The sequence below is a fragment of the Arvicanthis niloticus genome, chromosome 2, assembly GCF_011762505.2.
Source record: "Arvicanthis niloticus isolate mArvNil1 chromosome 2, mArvNil1.pat.X, whole genome shotgun sequence".
In the NCBI taxonomy this organism is placed as follows: domain Eukaryota; kingdom Metazoa; phylum Chordata; class Mammalia; order Rodentia; family Muridae; genus Arvicanthis; species Arvicanthis niloticus.
In genome coordinates, this window is record NC_047659.1 from 87,089,689 (window position 1) to 87,109,628 (window position 19,940).

General features: G+C 39.4%; 1 protein-coding gene across 5 annotated transcripts in view; it reads left to right on the forward strand.

Annotated features, from left to right (window-relative positions):
• Positions 1 to 19,940, forward strand: part of Cdin1 (CDAN1 interacting nuclease 1) — a 190,339-nt gene that overhangs the window by 73,660 nt on the left and 96,739 nt on the right. For all 5 annotated transcript variants that reach the window (XM_076929465.1, XM_076929466.1, XM_076929463.1 and 2 more), the window contains 3 exons: positions 9,603 to 9,682; positions 10,036 to 10,085; positions 14,517 to 14,584. In XM_076929465.1, coding sequence (XP_076785580.1) covers positions 9,603 to 9,682; positions 10,036 to 10,085; positions 14,517 to 14,584 — 198 coding nt within the window. The remainder of the gene's footprint in view (positions 1 to 9,602; positions 9,683 to 10,035; positions 10,086 to 14,516; positions 14,585 to 19,940) is intronic.

Sequence of the window (19,940 nt, forward strand, 5' to 3'; positions counted from 1 at the left end):
CAGTTCTCAGAAGTGTATTAAGCTCCTCTTTCCTTTCCTCCACTCTTCTGTAGACCACGGCTACCTAGGACAATTTCCAACAATATAAAATATATGTCATATGTTTTCAGCGGGGGTGGTTTCCAGCCCCAGTCTGTCATTTGGGGCATCCAAGGGTGACGCACACAGAATGAGCTCACTGGTAACTTTCCTTCAGAAACTAATTGTGCTTCTTCTCAGACACACTTTGTTTCCACAAGCCCCTGAGAGCATGCCCCAGGACTCCTTGTAAACCCCCATCTCTCTCACTTTGGCACAGGACCCTCTGCCATTATGCTCATTGAGCTAGCTGAAAGATTAATTACAACCGAAGAGATGTATCTTTTAACTGTCTCATTACATAAAGAATTCATAGTGAAGTTAACGTCCGCATAATTTAATGATATACAGATTTTAATTATATAGTACACTGTTAATTGCACGGCTATTTTTAGATCAGGGTTCTAACTTATTCAGTTAAATGAATAACCCGCTTGCTCAAGGTATCAAAATATGGGCCTTCTTAAAAACTCATACTCAAGCCTCTGCATATTTTTTTAACCTGATAGGTTATTATGCTGATTGTTTCTCCTTGGAATGACGGTGACCTGTACCTTGCCTTCAGGTTCTAGCTGCTCACACATAGGACCTTGACCTTCCTTTCAGGGAAGGGGGTGGGGAAGCTCTGATAACTAGTAAAATATAAGAAAGCTGTACAGACTACCCTTGTGGTGAATAATGGGCAGAGGTTGAATAGCTGTGTTTTTCTTGAAAATTGAGATCCACCCCCCCCAACCCCCAGGAGAATTAGAAGAAAGTGATTTCTAAATAGAAGTGCCAGTCCCTGGCTGTAATTAGTCACGTGGGCTTGGTTCCCAGGAAGTGTGTTTCTCTCAGTGTACTGAAAGTGTGTGGATTTCAAAGGCGTTTAAGTCCCTTGAATGTTCACTCTGGACTCCTTATCCAGACCTCTCGTAAAATTCAGAATAAGAAATTTCGGTTCTCCATTTCCAGTTTGGATGAGGTCGTCTGCCAAGAACACGCACTGGTTCCTGCCTGTGCACTCTCTCATTGCATGAATCCCTGTAATCCTGGGCGGCAGTTTTAATGACTTAGAATTCGCTTCTCTCTAATTGAACACTGTGACAGACCTCATGATGTGGTGTGGGTCTTTGCCAGCAAATAGAAACCTAGGAGATATAAATAAGTGGGCTGGGGGGGGGGGGGGACGGTCTGAAAGTCGTGTGTGTCTCAAGGCAGAGACTTGCCCTCTCTCACTGAATAGTGTAAGTTCAGCCATATAGGCAGCAATGGTGGGCTCACACTTAGGAGAATCCAGTTTCCCTTCCTCTGTAGACCCTAAGACCCTCAAGCTCTTGTCAGGTTTTCTGTTGTTTGCTTATATATTATTCTTACAGACAGGGTCTCACACTATAGGCCAGGCTTTCACTAGTCCAAGCCAGTCCCATACTCCCAGAGACCTTGCCTCACAAGTACTAGAATTATAGTTATGAACCTGCACATCTTTCTTTGTCAGGTCTTTCTGTCCCTTTCATTTTTGGACTTTAGACCGGGTCTTTTCTTTACCTCTCTTTCCACTCTCAGACTGATGCCAGAAGAAGAGATCTGTGCCACCTCAGCCCTGAGCACGTGCAGGAGGGCTTAGGTGGTGCTCTACAGGAAGGATACATTGATCCAGAAAGCTTCAGGTGGCTTCGAATATGGAACTAGAGCTGGAGAAAAAATAACCCAGGAACTGACGCACTGAACTGACCAAGCCATATCTCCTTCACTAAGTAGGAGTGAGACATTGGCAGATTATGCAAACTCCAGAGTTTCTTCAGTGGGAAGATAACAATGGCTGCCTCCTCATTGGAACACCTTAAAAATTTCAGTCGGTTAACACAAGTGAAGTTTGTGGGACTTCTGTTTGTTTCCTGTGGTGCTGATGGTGAAATCTAGGGCACTGTGCCTGCTACACAGGTACTCGGGCACGGAGCTGCTCTCTAGCTAGCTGACATAGAGCAGTACCTGCAACACTGTGTGAGTAATGCTTGATAGTCTTCTTTTTTTTTTTTTTTCTTTAGAAATAGAAATCTGTGGGACATAGTAAACTGCTTGCCATGCAAACATGGGACTTGAGTTCATTCTCCAGAACCAATATAAACAGGCCAGCCAGCCCGGTAGCCATGCGCTTGTAATCTCAGCCCTGTGGAAGCAGAGAAAGGCAGATCCCTGGGGTTTGCTCACCAGCCATATTAACCTAATGAATGAGTGCCAGTGAGAATATTTTTTTTTTGTCTCAAAAAAAAAAAAAAAAAAAAAAAACCAACAACAAGTACATGGCTCCCAAGAAACAAGACTGAAGGTTGTCTGCAGACGTCCACATGTACAGGTGCAAACATGGACAGGTACCCACGCACATGTGAGCACATCCAGGGACATAGAAACTTGAGGAGCCTCACGACCCTGAATGAGCATTCCTCATTGACATGGGAGAAATATGAAACCAGCGTTTCTGAAATTTTAGAAACAGGTATAATACATGACCTTCGTCGTAGGTGCATGATACTACTACACAATATTTCTTGATAGTTTTGTCGTTTACATTTAAATTTGTTATTACATTCGTTTTGTGTCTGCACATGCGTGCGTGCGTGCGTGTCTGCATGTGCATATGTGTATGTAACAGGACAGTTTTCAGGAGCTGGTTCCATCCTTTCACCATGTGAGTCCCAGCTTGGTGGGAAGCACCTTTACCTCCTGACGTAGCTCACCAGCTCCGTTTACATCTCAGAATGGAAATTTATAATTCTACTTTAAGAGACAGACTATTTTGACATGAATAGAAAATACTTATACAATGGTAGATGATTGTTACAAGTTATATTACATGCTGGTAAAGCCATTCACATGCTTCTGTCAGAGATAAACACTACCCTTTTGCCAGGACACATGCTTAGATGTTTTCTAACACTTCTCTAAGATACATTGTATTATATTGCTTCTTACTCTTTTTCTCTGAAATGAATTTTTAAGCCCATTCATTCTTAATAAGAAAAACTACAAGTGAAGTCAAATGTACTTGGTTATAAAAAAAAATCACCCCAATATTAGCGAACACAAACAGGACTGTATGTTTTAGCAGCCTTCTCTTTCATTTGGCAGTGGGTTCATTCACTTATTCAGCAAAGTAGCGAATTGTTATCTTGAACAGAGCACCTGAGAGAAATACTTCTGGTTTTGAATAGCATGTGACATACTCTAATACAAACAATTCCTCTTGCAATCTAGTGAGTCATGCCTTCTCCATAGTGGTATTGCATAAACATATGCACATATCTGTGGCATTTATAATTGCACATGGTCAGCCCTGAAAATATACATATAAGTAATATTATGTGGACTCAACAGGTTATATTTAGGAATATATCTGTATATACAAATACATGTATGTAGGTAATAACAATTGATGGGGAAAAAGAGGCCATGAACTTAGGGAGAGCCAGGGGCGGAATATAGAAGGGTTTGGAGGGAGGAAAGGGAAGGGAGAAAATTAAAATACAATCTTAAAAATTAAAATGAATTGCATAAGTGGTATGGCAGAGCAGACTAATGGAGAAAATAATTATAAAGCTATTCTTAGATGGTTCTCTCTCTTTTTTTTAAGTGTGTAAATAAATAGGCCTGCCATCAGGTCTAATTACCCAGATTTGATCTTTATGACACATGGTAGAGGGAGAGAATGCATTACCAGAAGTTGTGCTCTGACTTCCACAGACAAACTCTGGTATTCATGCCCTGCCCCCACTAAATCTATAAATATAGTTTAAGGTTAAGGAAACATTTACTTACTGGGCACGGTGGTTCACACAGGTAATCTCAGCACCCTGAAGGAGGATCACTGCAAGTTCAACACCAGTCTGGGGTACATAATGAGTTCTAGGCCAGCCTGAAACCTGAAACCCTGTCTCAAAAGGTTAAAGGGTGGGGATTGGGATGTTCATAGATCACATTCAGGAACTGAGGTTTAGAGTCATCACCCTATAGGTGCTATGTAAGCTAATGGGGGAGAAAAGTCACCCGTGATCTTATCCAGGTGTGAACCCTACAAACTATGACCTCAACCTGTTAAGCAAAAGTACATAGTCATTCAATAATGATTGGCACTATTGCTCTCTCTCTCTCTCTCTCTCTCTCTCTCTCTCTCTCTCTCTCTCCCTCCCTCTCTACCTCCCTTCTTACTAACTGCTCTCTTGAGGGACAACTGCATTCCACAGGAGGGACTACATGCCCAATTACTGTACACTTGCTGCTGACAGACAGACAGATCAAACTAAAGAACATATGACCACATGACAAGGAAGATCATAGGCCCTGGGGGGGGGAGGGAGCTGACTATCATTAGCTAAATTGAGGCAAATATTTATGTTTATACATATTGACAGACTCTCTTCTCAGCCTTAATCAGAGAAGCCTCTCTGGTAGAGGATGATGAATGGAAATACTCATGGCTTTGCAAAGTACTGAGAACAAGTGACAGACAGATGAGGGCTAGCCCTGAGTAAGACACTGGTACCACCCACTAAGGCTTGGGAAATGCTGAGAAGGAGGGATTCACAAATAGTAGAGCCAGAAGATAAAAAGAAGAGTTACTAAGTTCCATCTTCTGGGCAAGACAGTCATTGCAATCACAAACTCCCAGCATCTGTGGATGCTTGCACAGGAATGGATCCATTGATAATCAGGACACGGTAGAGGAAGAACCCAGGGGCCATACCCCTTGCTGCTAGACTATGTGCTGTTGATAATATCCCCCAAAGAGAACTCATTCCTTTCCATGTCCATACAACACTAGGACTCCGATGAATAGTCCTAATTCAGTGGCCACACAGATGGGTCACTTAAACTAAAAGTCATGAATCTAGGATGGAGACTGGAGTGCAGTTGATAGAAATAGAACCAAGACATAAGAGGGTAGAAGGATAGGGTAGTTAGAATGCATGGAAGCAAGATGAAGTTGACAAAACTTTTAAACATTTTAAGTTTTAAAAAGTGAATAAACTAAACATCAAATTCAGTAATTTAGAACAACATAATCCTGAGCTTAAAAATCTGAAAACTTGTGGCTTCACAAGTAACAATAAACTTGAGAGACTCTTCTGGCAATTTATGATGACACTGATTCTTTCTATATATAAAAATCCTGTATTCATTATTTTTCATTGCTGTGGCAAAATACCTAACAAAAGCAGATTAAGAGGGGAAGAAATGTTGACTGGGGCTCAAGGGGGGTGGCTGTTCATCATGGCCAAGAGGTCTTGGCAGCAGGAACATGAGGCAGTTGGTCATCACATGTACAGTCCTGAGCCAGAGACAAAGATGAATGCTCCATTTGCTTTCTGCTTTGTGATCAGCCAGGATCCCAGCACAAGGGATGATGCCATCCATATTTAGGGCAGAGTTTACCTCAATTAACCCTGTCTAGAAATTTCCTCACAGAAATGTACAATAATTTGTCTTTTAGGAGATGCGAAATCTTGTTGAGACTGTTAGCCATCATGTGTTCTCAGATATTTGAAGCCAGCAGCAGCAACTATATTAGTCAAAAAATTCCTTTTTCTTTTAATTTTTTGATCTGAGGAGTGATTTTAAATTGTAGCATTCTGGTCAGTCTCTTTTAAACAGGTGATAAAATAGCAATTAAGCAGTCGCCAAAAGATTGGTAGACAATAGGAGTCATTTTCAGTCTAAGTTATGAAGAAGACATGAAGGTTATAAAAACAGAAAGGGCTTGAACAAACGAGAGAAGCATCAAACCAGGTTTCAAAGTTTGGGCCAAGGGAAAGATGAGGAAAAAAGTGTAATTTTCAAGTCTGTATGTAGAAGCTTGGGGTGGAATCATACAAAATCATGGCTTAGCCAGATGCTCAAGGATTAGGCATTGGCATGCTTGGTGTATCCCAGCTAATGGTATACAGTGGCCCTGAAGTTGCAAGCTGCCAAAGGCAGGGTTCTAACCATCAGGAGCAGTCCAAAGGGAGATGACTTCCTGTTGTCCTTACATTGCTACTTTCCTATTCAACAACTACTCGGTTTCTAACTTGATTGCTTGCTAGGCAGAGAGCAGACTTGAATTTGTCCTGTAGGAGTCACATTATCAGATAATACCCAACTGCTTTCAGGATCACTTGTACATAGTGAGGAAACTGATGGGCTAAAGCCCCAGCTACAAAGGAGAGTGGCCTCTAAGGCCACAGGCCAAGTTAACGTTTTCCAGGAGAGACACTGACAGGTTCATCCCCATGAAGATGGAGTTTGAGACCTCCATAGCCTTCATGTCAGGAACCTTAAACCAGCTTTTGAAGAAAAGATATGTAGACATATGAATCACACAGCAGCTCCATGGTTATTTATTCTACTGGATTAGTTTCTTATGTAAGTTCCATTGCAGTCTTAAGCATTCTGCCTCAGTTGAAACACTGCTACCATCTCTTATGACACACTTTATCCAGTGCCTGCCTTCTGCTTGTCATGGGCCAGCGGCTCCAAGTGACTTGAATTGCTTATTTTGTGCCTTTTCTGCAAAAAGAAGAAATCTATCTGTTGTAGTACAAGTATCAGAGGGGGGAAATAGGCCCACTGTCTCCATGGTTGGAAAGCTGGAGGCCCTCACTGTGCACAGTTAGTGCTGCTCCTATGTACATGTAGTTAGGGACAACTACTTGGAATTAGAAAACCTATGGGGAGTGGGGGCTCATTCCTGGAGAAAATTATTGTTTTTTTTTTTCTCAGAAGTCATTGACTGCCTGTAGCTCTTCACCTAGGAGTGTGTGTGTCTATGTGTGTAAATGCACATGTGTGTATGCGTGTGAGCGTGCATACATGTGGAGGCCTGAAGTTGGTGTTGGAGATCATTTTCAATTGTGTTTCCACCTTGTTCAGAGGATCTCTTAATCAAACCAAGAGCTCATCGATATGGCTAATCTTATTTGCTAGTTTTCTTTGAGGGTGTCTCTGCCTTTTAACTCTGTAAAAGAAGGCCAGTATACCCACATTTGGCATTTACATTTATTCTAAGGCTCTGAACTCTGGACCTAAGACTTGAAAGGCAAGAATCTCCACTCACATGATGTTTTCAAAAAGCTTATGACCATGGTACTGAATCCCGAGAAGCACCATTCAAATGTTTCTATTATGATGAAATAAAAACCATCACTTTCTAATTTGACATTTTCCCCTTTCCCCCCTCAAAATAGGTGACGTACTTTTCTCAGATCTTGGAGCATTGACTCTCTTATTGAAAAAGAGCTTTTTAAAGTTATTTGAACAGATTTGCATGTAATTTGTTCAGAGGTCAGTGATTTTTCCAGTAGCCAGAACTTTGGGTCACACTTGTCTATAAATAATGTTTTCTTCACATGGGCATGAGTTTGCATTGCAACACCTTTGCACCCCATGTCCAGGTGTGCACAGAGAAGGCTGCTGTTTTCCTGGGTAACATAGAAGGGCGAGTGTGCCATTACCATCTGTGAATGAGTGGCAGACCAAAGGACTTATCCTCAGAGAAGGCAACCACACATGTGAACAACTGCTTTGATCTCCACCATCTGGCTGAACTTCAGAACTGTGCTAAGGAAAGTAGGCAGGTTTACCAGGCACATTATTGTCTCCCTAGTCCTGTTCCCACATCATCTGTTCCTAAGTAAGGTGATGGGTTACTGCCTCATGGTCTCAGTATCCATACCACTTATCCATGGTAATTTCTGTCAAAAATAATTGAGGACAGCCCAAGTTTATAAAACACAGGGAATGTGTAAGCCTTGGTTCAGACTACTACTTGAACTTTAACAAAATGATGTGGCAGCCGTTTTCTCAAGAGACTCCCTGAGAATTGTTTAGAATAGTCAACTCAAATAGTATTGCTTCCTACAGATGAAGTCAGTGAATGCAAGGGACCACACTGCTTGCTAGTTTTCAGAACTACTTGCGAGAGAGGCCTGGATAAAGTAACTGGGTGATGCTCTTTTGAGATTCCATATGGGCTTTCCCCATGTAGTGCAAACATGTTTACAGATTTATGTTACACATATCAGTAATGTTGTAAGCATTTAGTCATGTAGCTTTCATAGGCAATGATTAAAATGATTTTTTTAAAAAAATCAATTCTATACTGAAGATGCCATCTTCTTATTTTATTCTTTCCACAGTGTTTACGAGACGAGTATTGTCTCGTTTCTGTCAGTATCCCAAGGCAACTGAAGCTGGTAAAGATCTTGATAATAAGAACTAAGCTTAAAATTATCTAAGTACCAAAAATGGTACCCAGCTATGCCCTTCACTAACTTTCTTAACTAGATAATTATATAAGAGACACTCAAGCAGTCCCTGCATGGGTCATTCCCTAAGCCATTTTGCTAAATATTTTCAGTTGATTCCATAGGATATTTTTGACAAAGTTGATTTCCACCAGGAACAAAGCAGGACCGGGGTGTCCTACGTAGCCTTTCAACGATTAGCACGTCACCTACACCTTCTCCTGATGCTTGTCCTACTGCCTTTCTTCTATGTGGTAGTCCCTGGGATTTCAAATTCATTTACAGGTTTATAAGACACATTTTAGGTGGAAATTTTATTTTATAAAATATATCTACTTTCTGTCCAACATGCTCTCTCAAACACCCATAGTAGATCTAAATCTACTATAATCTGCTATTTTCTAAAGTTTCATGCATAGGACTCTACCAACTACTGAAGGGAAAAGCACGGGCAAAAATTGTATCTGCATTCAACATATACAGACTTTTCTAATTAACTAAAGACAGTATAACAATGATTTGCATGCCATTTGTATTGAGTTAGATTACAACCAGTCAAGAGACAGAGTGTATGTCAGATCATACATTATATGTACATATTGTAGTGTTTCATATAAAGAAATTGAGCATCCATAGAATATAGTCTTTGTCAGGGGTCCTGGAAATAGTGTGTGTGTGTGCGCGCACACACACACACACACACAAAAGTGCATGCATGTGACCCCTCTCACTCTCCCACGCTTTTCTCATTTCTGATTCCTACAGTTATCAGCCAGTCTTACCTGTATTCTTCACCTGTGGAATGGCCATAACTAGTGACAGTTGATGATTTTATTGGCATTATTGAAGCCTTTAAATCGAGCCTGTCTTACCTAAGCTGTGTACGTACAGGTGCTTAGGAATAAGATCTCTACCTGTAACAGTTAAATCTTTTGTGGTTATTTTTCTTGTGTTCCCCACCCACCGCCCAAAGTTGGCTTTTCCAAAGATGATATGTCTGCAAATAGACATACGCTTTAGGTCTAGACTTGTTAATTTACCTTGGAAGAAATCAGGTCACTGTCAAAGCTGGCAATGTAGTTTACAAATACTTGGCAAAAATGATCTAATTAAAAGCTTCTCTTCGATGAAAATCTCAGGAAAATGATCGTTATCAGTCCTGTTTTCCTTTTTGGGATCTGTGTGCACAAAGGTATACGTCACTTCTCCTGTCATATTAAAAGTGTGTTGACTGTCTGCTAATAGTTTATCTCTTTCCTTCTACAGCCTCCAAGTCTGTTATAAACAGTATGCTACGGGACCCTTCTCAGATTCCAGATGGAGTTCTAGCAAACCAGGTCTATCAGGTATTAATCACAGCTGCTTTCTGTGGCAATGCTGTTATCTGCCTAACCGAGTAGAGGACGCTAAACCTCATTTAATGACTGTCATCATAAACTATCAGTGAGGTCAGGGCACACCATAAATGGCAAATGGCAATGTTTTTGAGAAGAACATTTTACTTTTTAATAGCTTGCTTTTATAGTAAATAAAGAAGCATGTAATTTTTGTTTTCTGTGATTAAATCTGAATAGCCTTTTGATAGCTTTCTTTTGGGTGGTGGTGGGGTTGGGAGAGTAGTGACTGTTTTCAGAATACTCACTGTGGTGGGATTTGTTGTCACCCCAGCCTGTAACAGCCCTCTCTTATTTGTCCGCAGTGCATCGTGAACGACTGCTGTTATGGACCGCTGGTGGACTGCATCAAGCAGTATCCTTCTCCATAAAATTTTAGGTGCGCAATTGACGGGCTTAGACTCGGTGGAGGAGATGTGTCTAGCTTTAACCTGACATAAAGTTCTGCTTCACAAAACACATTTCATACTCTCCTATTTTACATTCTATCAACTAGAGGGTCACTGCAGACCTTTCTTTTCTAGCGCTTAGGAAAGATCAGCTCGGCCACAGCAAGATGTCAGGACAGCAGGTGCATATCCACACGCTCATTTCAGACTGCTTGGTTTTCAATGAATTTAAAGGTGCAGAGTCATTAGGCAGGTAACATACTGTCTTGGAATGTATCTAACCATCCCAGTGGCCATTTTTTAAAATATAACAAAGTTCCATTTAAAATGGACCAAATGCAGTTGAGTGTTCTAGAATAAATTTTGAGCCTGGCGTTAAAGGATGACGGTATTAAAATGTCACCAGAGACTGTCACATTTTAAAGGGCAGTGGACTCTCCTTGCTTAAATACTGATTGCAATCTACACTGCCACTTAGATCCCTAATAAACATTTTTAGAGAAACCATGTTAATTTTTCCCTTGGGACAGACTTTAAGGCTGTGAAAGCAGATGTCCAGTCATTTCTTATTAAGGACATTGAGTTTCCTAAGGAGTTAATGTCTACTTCTTAAAATAAGGCTGGGTGAATGGCAGCAATTTCAGTAAAGGAGAGATGATCCATAAACAAAATGGCAAGTCAGTGAGAATTTTGTTAACACCATAGGGAAAAAGAGTACTTACTTACACAATACTCATAATTTTTGGTAGAGATCATTAAAAAACTCAACCTTCCTGGGCTAAATTTTGTTAGTAGGAGTGGCAGTGGGGTCAGCTGTGACTCAGTGACCAACAGTCAGTTTTTGTTGGATTCTTATGCAAGCTGAGTATGTGTGTGCATATCCATATGTGCACATATATGTGTGCAATGTGCATATATACACATATATGTATATATATGCATATATATGTGTATGCAATGTGCATATCCATATGAGCACATATTTTTGTGTATGTGTATATTTATGTCCTGGGTTTAAAAAGGCTTAGGCTCAGTTAGGAAAATATTTTGAAACATGGTTCTGCTATGTTGTCCAGGCTGCCCCCCTCCCATTCCTCTTGCCTCCCTCTACTTTGTGTTGGGATTGCAAGTGTGCACGGCCACACCCAGCTCAAATGTTTTGCAAAGAAAATTACTTTCTTTCCTAAAAACATAGTTACAATTTGGCATAATTTTTGAACTGAGCCCTCTTGAAAAAATATTGCATAACTAGCATGTAGCTTTTTAACATATTCATTCATTCTCTGATCTGCTCCCCAAGCCAAAATGAACCAAACCATGGTATTGTCAAAAATCTGTCTTTTTTTTTTTTTATTAGACCAAAGTAAAGGTATGCTTCCATTTTCAGTGTGAAATTAATGGTAGTGTTAAAAGTTGTCAGAGCGCCAGCCTTGCATTGCCACAGAGATAAACTTAAGCACATTTATATAACAACTGACACCATCTCAGAGTGTCTTGGGCTGAATTACATGCTAATTTCAAAGCACATAAAATAGTTAAAAATCAATTTAAAGTTAAGGTTTTAAAAGCATAATGTCTTTTGAAGGATTGCATATTGATTTTAAATATAACTCTCTAATTATATATGCATGGACTAAAGTATGAAGTCAACTGCTTTGTAAATGCCAGGAGGCTATTTTTCAGTAATAGTTGAGACGCTTACGGGAAACTAGATTGCTGTATTGCTGGTGAGGAAAATGGCTTGTTAGGTTATTTACAAGTTTTGCCCCATGGTCACTACCATACATCAATAATAGGTATCCTTATAGACAATGTCTAAGTGTTTCTGCTTATGGAGCATTATAAATTCTGTCTGGAATATTTTCCCTGTATATATACATAGTTTTTGCCATCATTCACATTCTCTTTTGGCTGTATGTTGTCAGTAGGATTTAATGTACTATATAATTTCAATTGATAAATATAATGATGTATGCATATAAATTATATTCTCTGACCAGATTCTAATTTTTGCAGTTCCATTATACTTATTACCAGTAAAAATTACTGCTTTTATAAGCTTTATTTTCTAGACCTTGCAATTTTTTCCTGTCTATATCAAACAAAGCATATACTTCTATATAAAGAAGTATATCTTTCCAAAATTTAAAATTGATGATTGCAGTAACTGCAGAATCAAACATTGTAAGAAGCTTATAGAGAGACTGGTTGTGTCTATGCATTGAAGGGCTGTCAGTTTCATACACTGTAAATAAGCTTGCAAAGATGTTCCCTAGACTGATCAACAGGAATTATGTTATTTCACACTGGATGAAATTATTGGTTTACTTTGTAAGTGAGAAACACTTTGCTGTGTGATACTGATAATTTGGTAATGTTTGCCTCGATTACTCTCAAAAGTATGTCAGCAGTTTTGTACAAAGGAAGCATACATCTGGTAGATGGAATAGATACAAAACCTCCTTACACCATTATGAAAATGTTACGTTGGGTAGTGGTGGCGTACGCCTTTAATCCCCCAGCACTTGGGATGCAGAGGCAGACAGATTTCTGAGTTCGAGGCCAGCCTGGTCTACAGAGTGAGTTCCAGGACAGCCAGAGCTACACAGAGAAACCCTGTCTTGAAAAAACAAACAAACAAACAGACAAACAAAAAGAAAAAAGAAAATGTTATAAGGAGGTATATGTGTACAGAGAATAAAGTAAATTGGTCATTTACTAAAGTGCCACAACATCAATCTGTGGTTAAAAGAATGGGTTGTCAAGGTGCTTTTCTTTTCTTTTGATGACTGTGTGTGTGTGTGTGTGTTGTTTGTTTCATTAATTAATTAACTAATCAATTATTCATAAGTGTAAGGTGTCTTCCCACCTATACTTTTGCCTCTATATCTCATGTCCACCAAGAAAACTCAGTGAAAAAGCAGTCACTTCAACTTTCCAAAGTGGGACTCAAGGCCAGAGCTGTTAGACAAAGGTCCAAAGCTCTCTAGGCAAGGGGAGATGATGACGCAGGAAGCATCAGGGGCTGTGGGTTTCATTTCTCTACCATCAGTAACCTCAGTTTCATGATTCAACATTTTAGATGTAAATAATTTACAACAATAAAAGTGAGAGCACATTTATGTAGAAAGAAGTAAATAATTTAGTTAGAAAATGTGGGATACCCTGGTAATGGGTTACCATTGAGACTTATCCATCAAGTGTCCTCTATGGAGTCAGAAACTGTGTGAAATTCTGTGATTTAGCATTTTTCTGTTTCCTTTATTTGATTTCTAGTTAATAATTAAATAAGGGCAGTCATGTAAGAAGGAAGAATAATAGGGCATAGGCAGTAATGGTGGCTTGGCCTTGTTCTGATCATGGACAAATATGACTTTATTTCTTGAATTTCAGTGATACTAACCTGTAACCCATTGATAAAAAGCAGGATAACTTTCTGGGTTTTTTTTTTTTTTTTTTTTTTTAAACTAGTGATATATAAGTTGCCTTTGATTTGAGTTGAGTGCTTGCAATACATGATCAGAAAAACCCTTTGTGGTAAGTCAAGGGGTGCTGTACCCATGTTGCTGTTACAGTGTTTAGTAGGGTGGACAATGAAGGAGGTAACTCTGACTGTTTCTACTAATTGCTTTATATGTAAAACTAGCTTTTTATTCTTGTGATGATCACATAACATACTTAAATCACTTGATATGATGCTTGCCATCAAGAAACCACTGGAACAGTTTATATGTTTCTGTGAACATATTGTGTTCATGTGCATTTGTGTGCTTAAAAATGGAGAGCGAAAGAGAGAGGGAGACAGAGAGGGAGGGAGGGAGGGAGGGAGGGAGGGAGGGAGAGAGAGAGAGAGAGAGAGAGAGAGAGAGAGAGAGAGAGAGAGAGAGAGAGAGAACCTTTTAATCACAGGAAGTAAAGCCAGAGCTGATGACTGGCAAATGGGTCTCGCACATTTCTAGACTGTAAGATTAAAAACCATTAGGGCAAAGACTGGGTTAGTTACTGTTCTTTCTCCATCTTAGTGAGTTTTCAGTTAACATGTACTAAGTTGAATTGGAGATTTGTTTGTAACATAAATTAATATATATTTTAAGTGACTGCCCTCTTTTTAAAAGAAATTAAAGTCACAGTGATTTATAAATCATTGCTTGCCAAGGTATGTAAGAGTTATAAAATAATTCTTCTGATTTGCTTAAATAAGGGAAGAATGCATATAGAAATTTTCTTCCTCAAAAGGCGTACTCTGGGTCATAAGTCCTGTGTATAGTTACTATAATTCTCCATTTCATCTCAACATATATTATTGTTAGTAGAGTATAGTATTAATACATAATTGGTATTAGAATTGTCCTGTTCAGTCCCTCTGTGTGCGGTGCCTCCTTAACTGAAATGTCTAGCGCTATTGGCTATGAGCATGAAGTCCTGCTGAGAGACTTGCTTCTGAAGAAAAACCTGTCCTTCCTAGGTAAGTGTTGCTCAAGCCCTCTGGCTTAAGTGTCTTCATGGGTACTTAAAGATGAGTATTTTCAGTCTTCCACCTGCAGGTACCATGTACTAAAGGGAGAGAGAGGATAATGACTAATGTTCTGCATGCTACCATTTATTGATTTAGACCCACTCCCCTATACAGACAGCACATGCACAGGCTTGCAATTAATATTTTATAGAATAAGTGGCTGAAAAAATGCTTTAATATCTGTTGCAGTATTAGTTTTGGTGTCATGAGATATTAACCATAATCTAAGCCTTATGAGAGAAAGAAACAAAGAAATATTGTCTATAAAATGCTTTATATATTAAAGAGAATACTTAGAAAAATTCATGTTAGGTATGTTCGTCTCCTCATACAGAGAAGTCCTGTTATTGAAAAGCAAAATATTAAGCTTTTATTGCTTTCATGCCAAATATTAATTGCATCATAGATTTAGTATGATTTTTCAAAATCCCTCTATGTCTGCATTCATATGTGACCCAGTAGAGAATTTTACTGTTCAGTGTTATTTCTTTCGTCTCTTCATCGTCAGAAATGAAGCCTGGAACAACATCCATATAATAGTGGAGCATGGCAACCATAAAACATCCAACAAAGCATTAATTTTTCTTCTCTGTTGTATCTGTGGCAAGGAAGAGAAGATCAACAGCAATCGTGCTAGGGAGCAGATTTGTGCAGACATCGAGAAAACTTTATAGTATAATTTTAGGGACTGAAAGGGAAAACAGTCCATTACTTAATTTTATTGTAAAACGGACCAGACACTGGCTAAGGAAAGTTAAAATTCGTAAAACCTAGGCTGGAGTTTTTCATACTTCCCAGTCGTTCAGTTCATAACCCGGAGAAGAGTGGAGTAGGGTGCACTGCAAGCTGAGAACAGTCACAGACATTCACCAATTAAAGTTAAAGAAAGTTGGTAAATTAGGAACGTGCTCTCCAGTCACTAAATTTGAACAGTAGAGACAGCCAAGTGTTTTCACATGAAAAGGGCATGTAAATTGTAGAGCCTTTGGAAATAATGTAGTGTGTAATGTATTTCCTTTTAAAAACATGTAATGCAAAATAACATGGGTATCAGCTCAGAGCTAGTTAGAATGGGTGCCCATAAGGCACTCTGTCGTGTTTTAGAAAGGTAGTGTTCTGATAGTATTATAACCTGTATGATCCACCTGTTATCCAGATACAGGTCATTGTAGTTGTCTTCCCTGAGCTCACTCGTGTCATTCTTCAGCACCATCTACCTATGGACAGTCACACCCCCTCAGGCCCACTTGTTTGTCTAGCTTAACTTCTGTACGCTTCCTCCCTGAGGACTAGCAGACTCCAACAGGAAGGAAAATCAGAGAGTTTAGATGTGACCTAAACTTAAATCTAGAACCTCAGATAACTGAAACTGAGTATGTTTGACTCACTTCAAGTCACAAATACCAATGCTGTAATATGGTCAAAAAACTGTTTCCAATTGGAGAAATGTACAGAAATACTTAAATACTGAATTTGATGGGTCCCACATACTCCATTCCACGCTGTGCTATTCAGCGAATTATTTGATGGAAATGTATTGGTTGTGTGAGTTTTCTTGAAGAAAATGTGAACCAGTTATCTGTTGTTGGAATTCTTATTGGCCTAAACAAATTATATGCTCTTTTACTTTTTTCCTTGCATCCTGCCAGGTACAAGCCATTTATCCCATCTTCCATTTTTCTACTTGTGTCTTTTCTCATTGCAATTCCTCTCTTCCGTGAGCAGGTTCTTTCTCAGTAAACAGCTCAGACTCACTTGGATGTTTTATAGCCCAAAGCAAAGGCCAGGCAACAGCCTGCTTATGATTGTGGTCCATATGTGCTACTTTCAGAAATTGCAATGTATTGTTAAGTTCACTAGCTATTTAGGGAGCATCCCCATAGTCCCTCTTCATTAAAAAAGTATGTCACACCATTCAAAATAGAGAAGGACAGATACTGTAGGAGTCCCCATTACAGAGACTGTGTAACTATTCCCCCCTCACCCAACTCACCATAAATTCTGATAGTCCTTATTTGAGCGACAGTTCTGTAGCGTGACTTTGCTTGATGAGACTTGAACAAACATTGATCACACAAGACAGGTCATCAGTGAAACACTAGAGAAAAGGTTCCACCCAACTCATGCTTGAACCAGTGAATCACTAAGTTTATTGAAGTTATTTACTTCAATAAACTTAAACCCTTGTGACTCAGAGGTAGCGGTATCACAGAAAAGCCCACCCCACTGTAACTGAGAAAGTTCTGTGCTGGAGCTCAGTATAAAACATACAATCAGTTCCACTGGAGGAAGGCTCCTCTCCCAGGCAGGTTCCCACTGTTTTTATAGGTGGTGGGAGTGGCTTTGTGGGTCTTGAAACTTGCTGAACCTTTTAAGTTTTCTTAGCTTTCTGAGTCTTAGGAACCTGTCTCCTTCCTGGAATATGGAGTATGTCATTTCAGAGGAAATAGGTACCTGACAATGCCCTAAGAAGATATCTAACTAATATTTAAAAAAAATGACTACTAGTAAGCTTAGACAAATCCTTACAGTACTTTCAGTTCTGTTTGGAGTATTTCCTCATTAGAATACAAATACTTGTTGGTTTATTTTATGCATTCTCAGTGTTCCAATGTAGCAGCAACCTAACACATGTTTACTTATGGTTAAAACATGAAAATCTAAATCTTGTATGAAATATTGTGTGGAATTATTGTTCTTTTACTCTATAAATACCTCCTTGGTGATTAATTAGCTGCAAAGATTGTGCCAAGCAAATTCAAATAGATATTCATTTTTAAAGCAGTGTGGGAAAATATCAGTATGTAAACAGATTGCTAATCCAACCATTTTTTTCTTGCTTATGTGTCTGTTTCTTGAATTCTGTTATAGATGTTGTAAATGTTTGCCTCATTCTTTAATAGGCAGAAATAATTTATCGTTCTTCCTATGTCTGTCTCTCTCCCCCTCTCTCTCCTCCCTCCCCTACTCTACTTCTAATCTAAACTAGTTTTACAAAATAGCCTTTCTTTTTTTTAATTTATTTTTTATTGGATATTTTATTTACATTTCAGATGCCATGCCCTTTCCCCATTTGCCCTCCCTAGAAAACCCCTATTCCATCCCTCCTTCTTCTTTTTGCTTTTATACAATTTTTTTAATGGTAATCAAAGGCTTTATGAGTTTGGTAATGCTCAATAACAAGATGTCCATACAATCAGAAGTGTAACCCAATACCCACCTAGATATATCAACTATCTTTGTGGAAACACGCAAACATTCGCCTCCATATCCCCGCCCCCTCTTGTCACCTAGCTCCTCTCCTTTTCCTCCTTCTCTCTTTACTCCTTCTCTTCCTCTCCTTACTCCTCCCACCTTAGCTCCTCCTACATATCACCCTTTCTGTTAAAATAAAACTTTTCTCTCAAAGTTCAACTAGAGCATAACTATACCAATTGTGTCAGTAAGATACAAGATAGACCTAATACCCAGACCATCATTTTGTTGACTAACCAGAACTTCTGTCATCCCTCCTAACTAAAAAACTTAGTTCTGAACCTGGCTTTTCTTCTTGGCTTTAGAATGAATGTCAGCTGAAAACCATCCTCTCAAATTTTTTCTCTCAAAGTAAATAGCCAAGATTGGCTATGAGACTATAAGTCTTCAACCCCATCAGAAATCCAGAATGACTGGGTTAACTGAAATTATGGGAAGCACAAAGCATAGCTTCTAAAACTTAGCCAATTTATAGAGGCCACTGAACACCTGGACAGTCCCTATACTACAAAACGTTGGAGCATTTGATCTTCAGCCTTCTGGCCCAGGATCATCTGACAGAAGTATTTGAAATAAGACACATCAAAGATGAATAAATAATTTTAATTTCACTCACTAAGAAGTGATATTTATTCCACAAGTTAGCTAGTGAGCTGAGTAATGTTGTAAGGATAAATCAGTTAAGGTCCGGATTTTGTAGAGCCCTGGTCCCTGTACCAGGGGAACGTGGCTATTGTACTCTACTTATAAGGTATATGCATGGTATCTTCCGAGTAGAAATAAATGTGCTTAGGGTAACTTTTTAAAGTACACTGAGTTTTTAAAATTTATTTTGTATTTTAATTACTTTGTAATTGTGTGTGTGTGTGTGTGTGTGTGGTGTGTGTGTGTGTGTGTGTGTGTGTACACTTGAGTGCAGCTGCCCACAGAGAACAGAGGCTTCAGATCACCTGGAGTTGTAATTACAGGGAGTTATATGCTGCTCTATGTGGGAGCTAGAGATAAAGCTTGGGTTCTTTGCAAGAATAGTTTATGTTCTTTACTATTGCGCTCTCTCTCTCTCTCTCTCTCTCTCTCTCTCCCCCCCCCCTATTCTTTTTTGTACTAAAAAAAAAACCAACAGGGGCATTCATATACTATTTTTATGCTAAAAACTGCTAGCTAAATTTTTAGAGGTTAAAAGAAAAAACTCTGCTGCCTCCTAAATTGTTCTTAATGAAGTCGCATTAGACAGGATTTTGTATATCCCTCAGCTCACTTTCTCTAGCGCTCCTCTTGGACCTCAGGACGGCTGCTTTGACTTACCATATTGACTGTCTTGGCACTGAGCTCACTAGTCTTTTGAGTGAGTATTATGGAAAGACACTGTGAAAGATTTTTAAAAATGCTTTTTGAAAGCTGACTTAAGTATGAAAACTTACAGGAAATCCTACTCTGGATTTCAGTGCCCATCAGCAGTTCCTTCCACAGGCCGCTCAGCTGGCATCAAGACTGAATAGTTGGCATTTAAAGTGTCGAACGAATCAGAACCCTCACCCGTATCTGAGTTCAAGTGCACAGAGAACACACTCCTTAAAATTGACCAGGAAGCCTTGTGCTCCTCTGTATTGCCTCCAAGTGATTCAGGAAGCCATGCTTTTGCAATGTTGTATCTTCTCTCCATCTTTTCTTTATTTTGAAGGGGAGGGGCTTTTGAAACCTTTGGGCAGAGCGTGGTGGAGTACAGTGAAGAAATGTTGACAGCAATGAGAGAGTAAGACCTTTTGCACCTCTAGGAAAAATACAAAAGAACCCTTCCCAGGGACAGAAGAGAAACCACTCGTCTGCGCAGGCTGGCATGTCTCCAGGTCAAGGGGACTTTCATTAGTGCCTCGAACAGCCACTGTTGGGTGCAAACTCTTGTTAAGTTTGGCTTAATAAGGATGGCTCTGGAGATATTTTCTTCTTTCCAGCAAATGTTACCCTGTTAGTAGACACTAACAATTACTTTGAGTGACACCTGAGAGGCACTTCCTTTAGCCCTGCCTCACTCCTTCCCCCCCATGTTTAG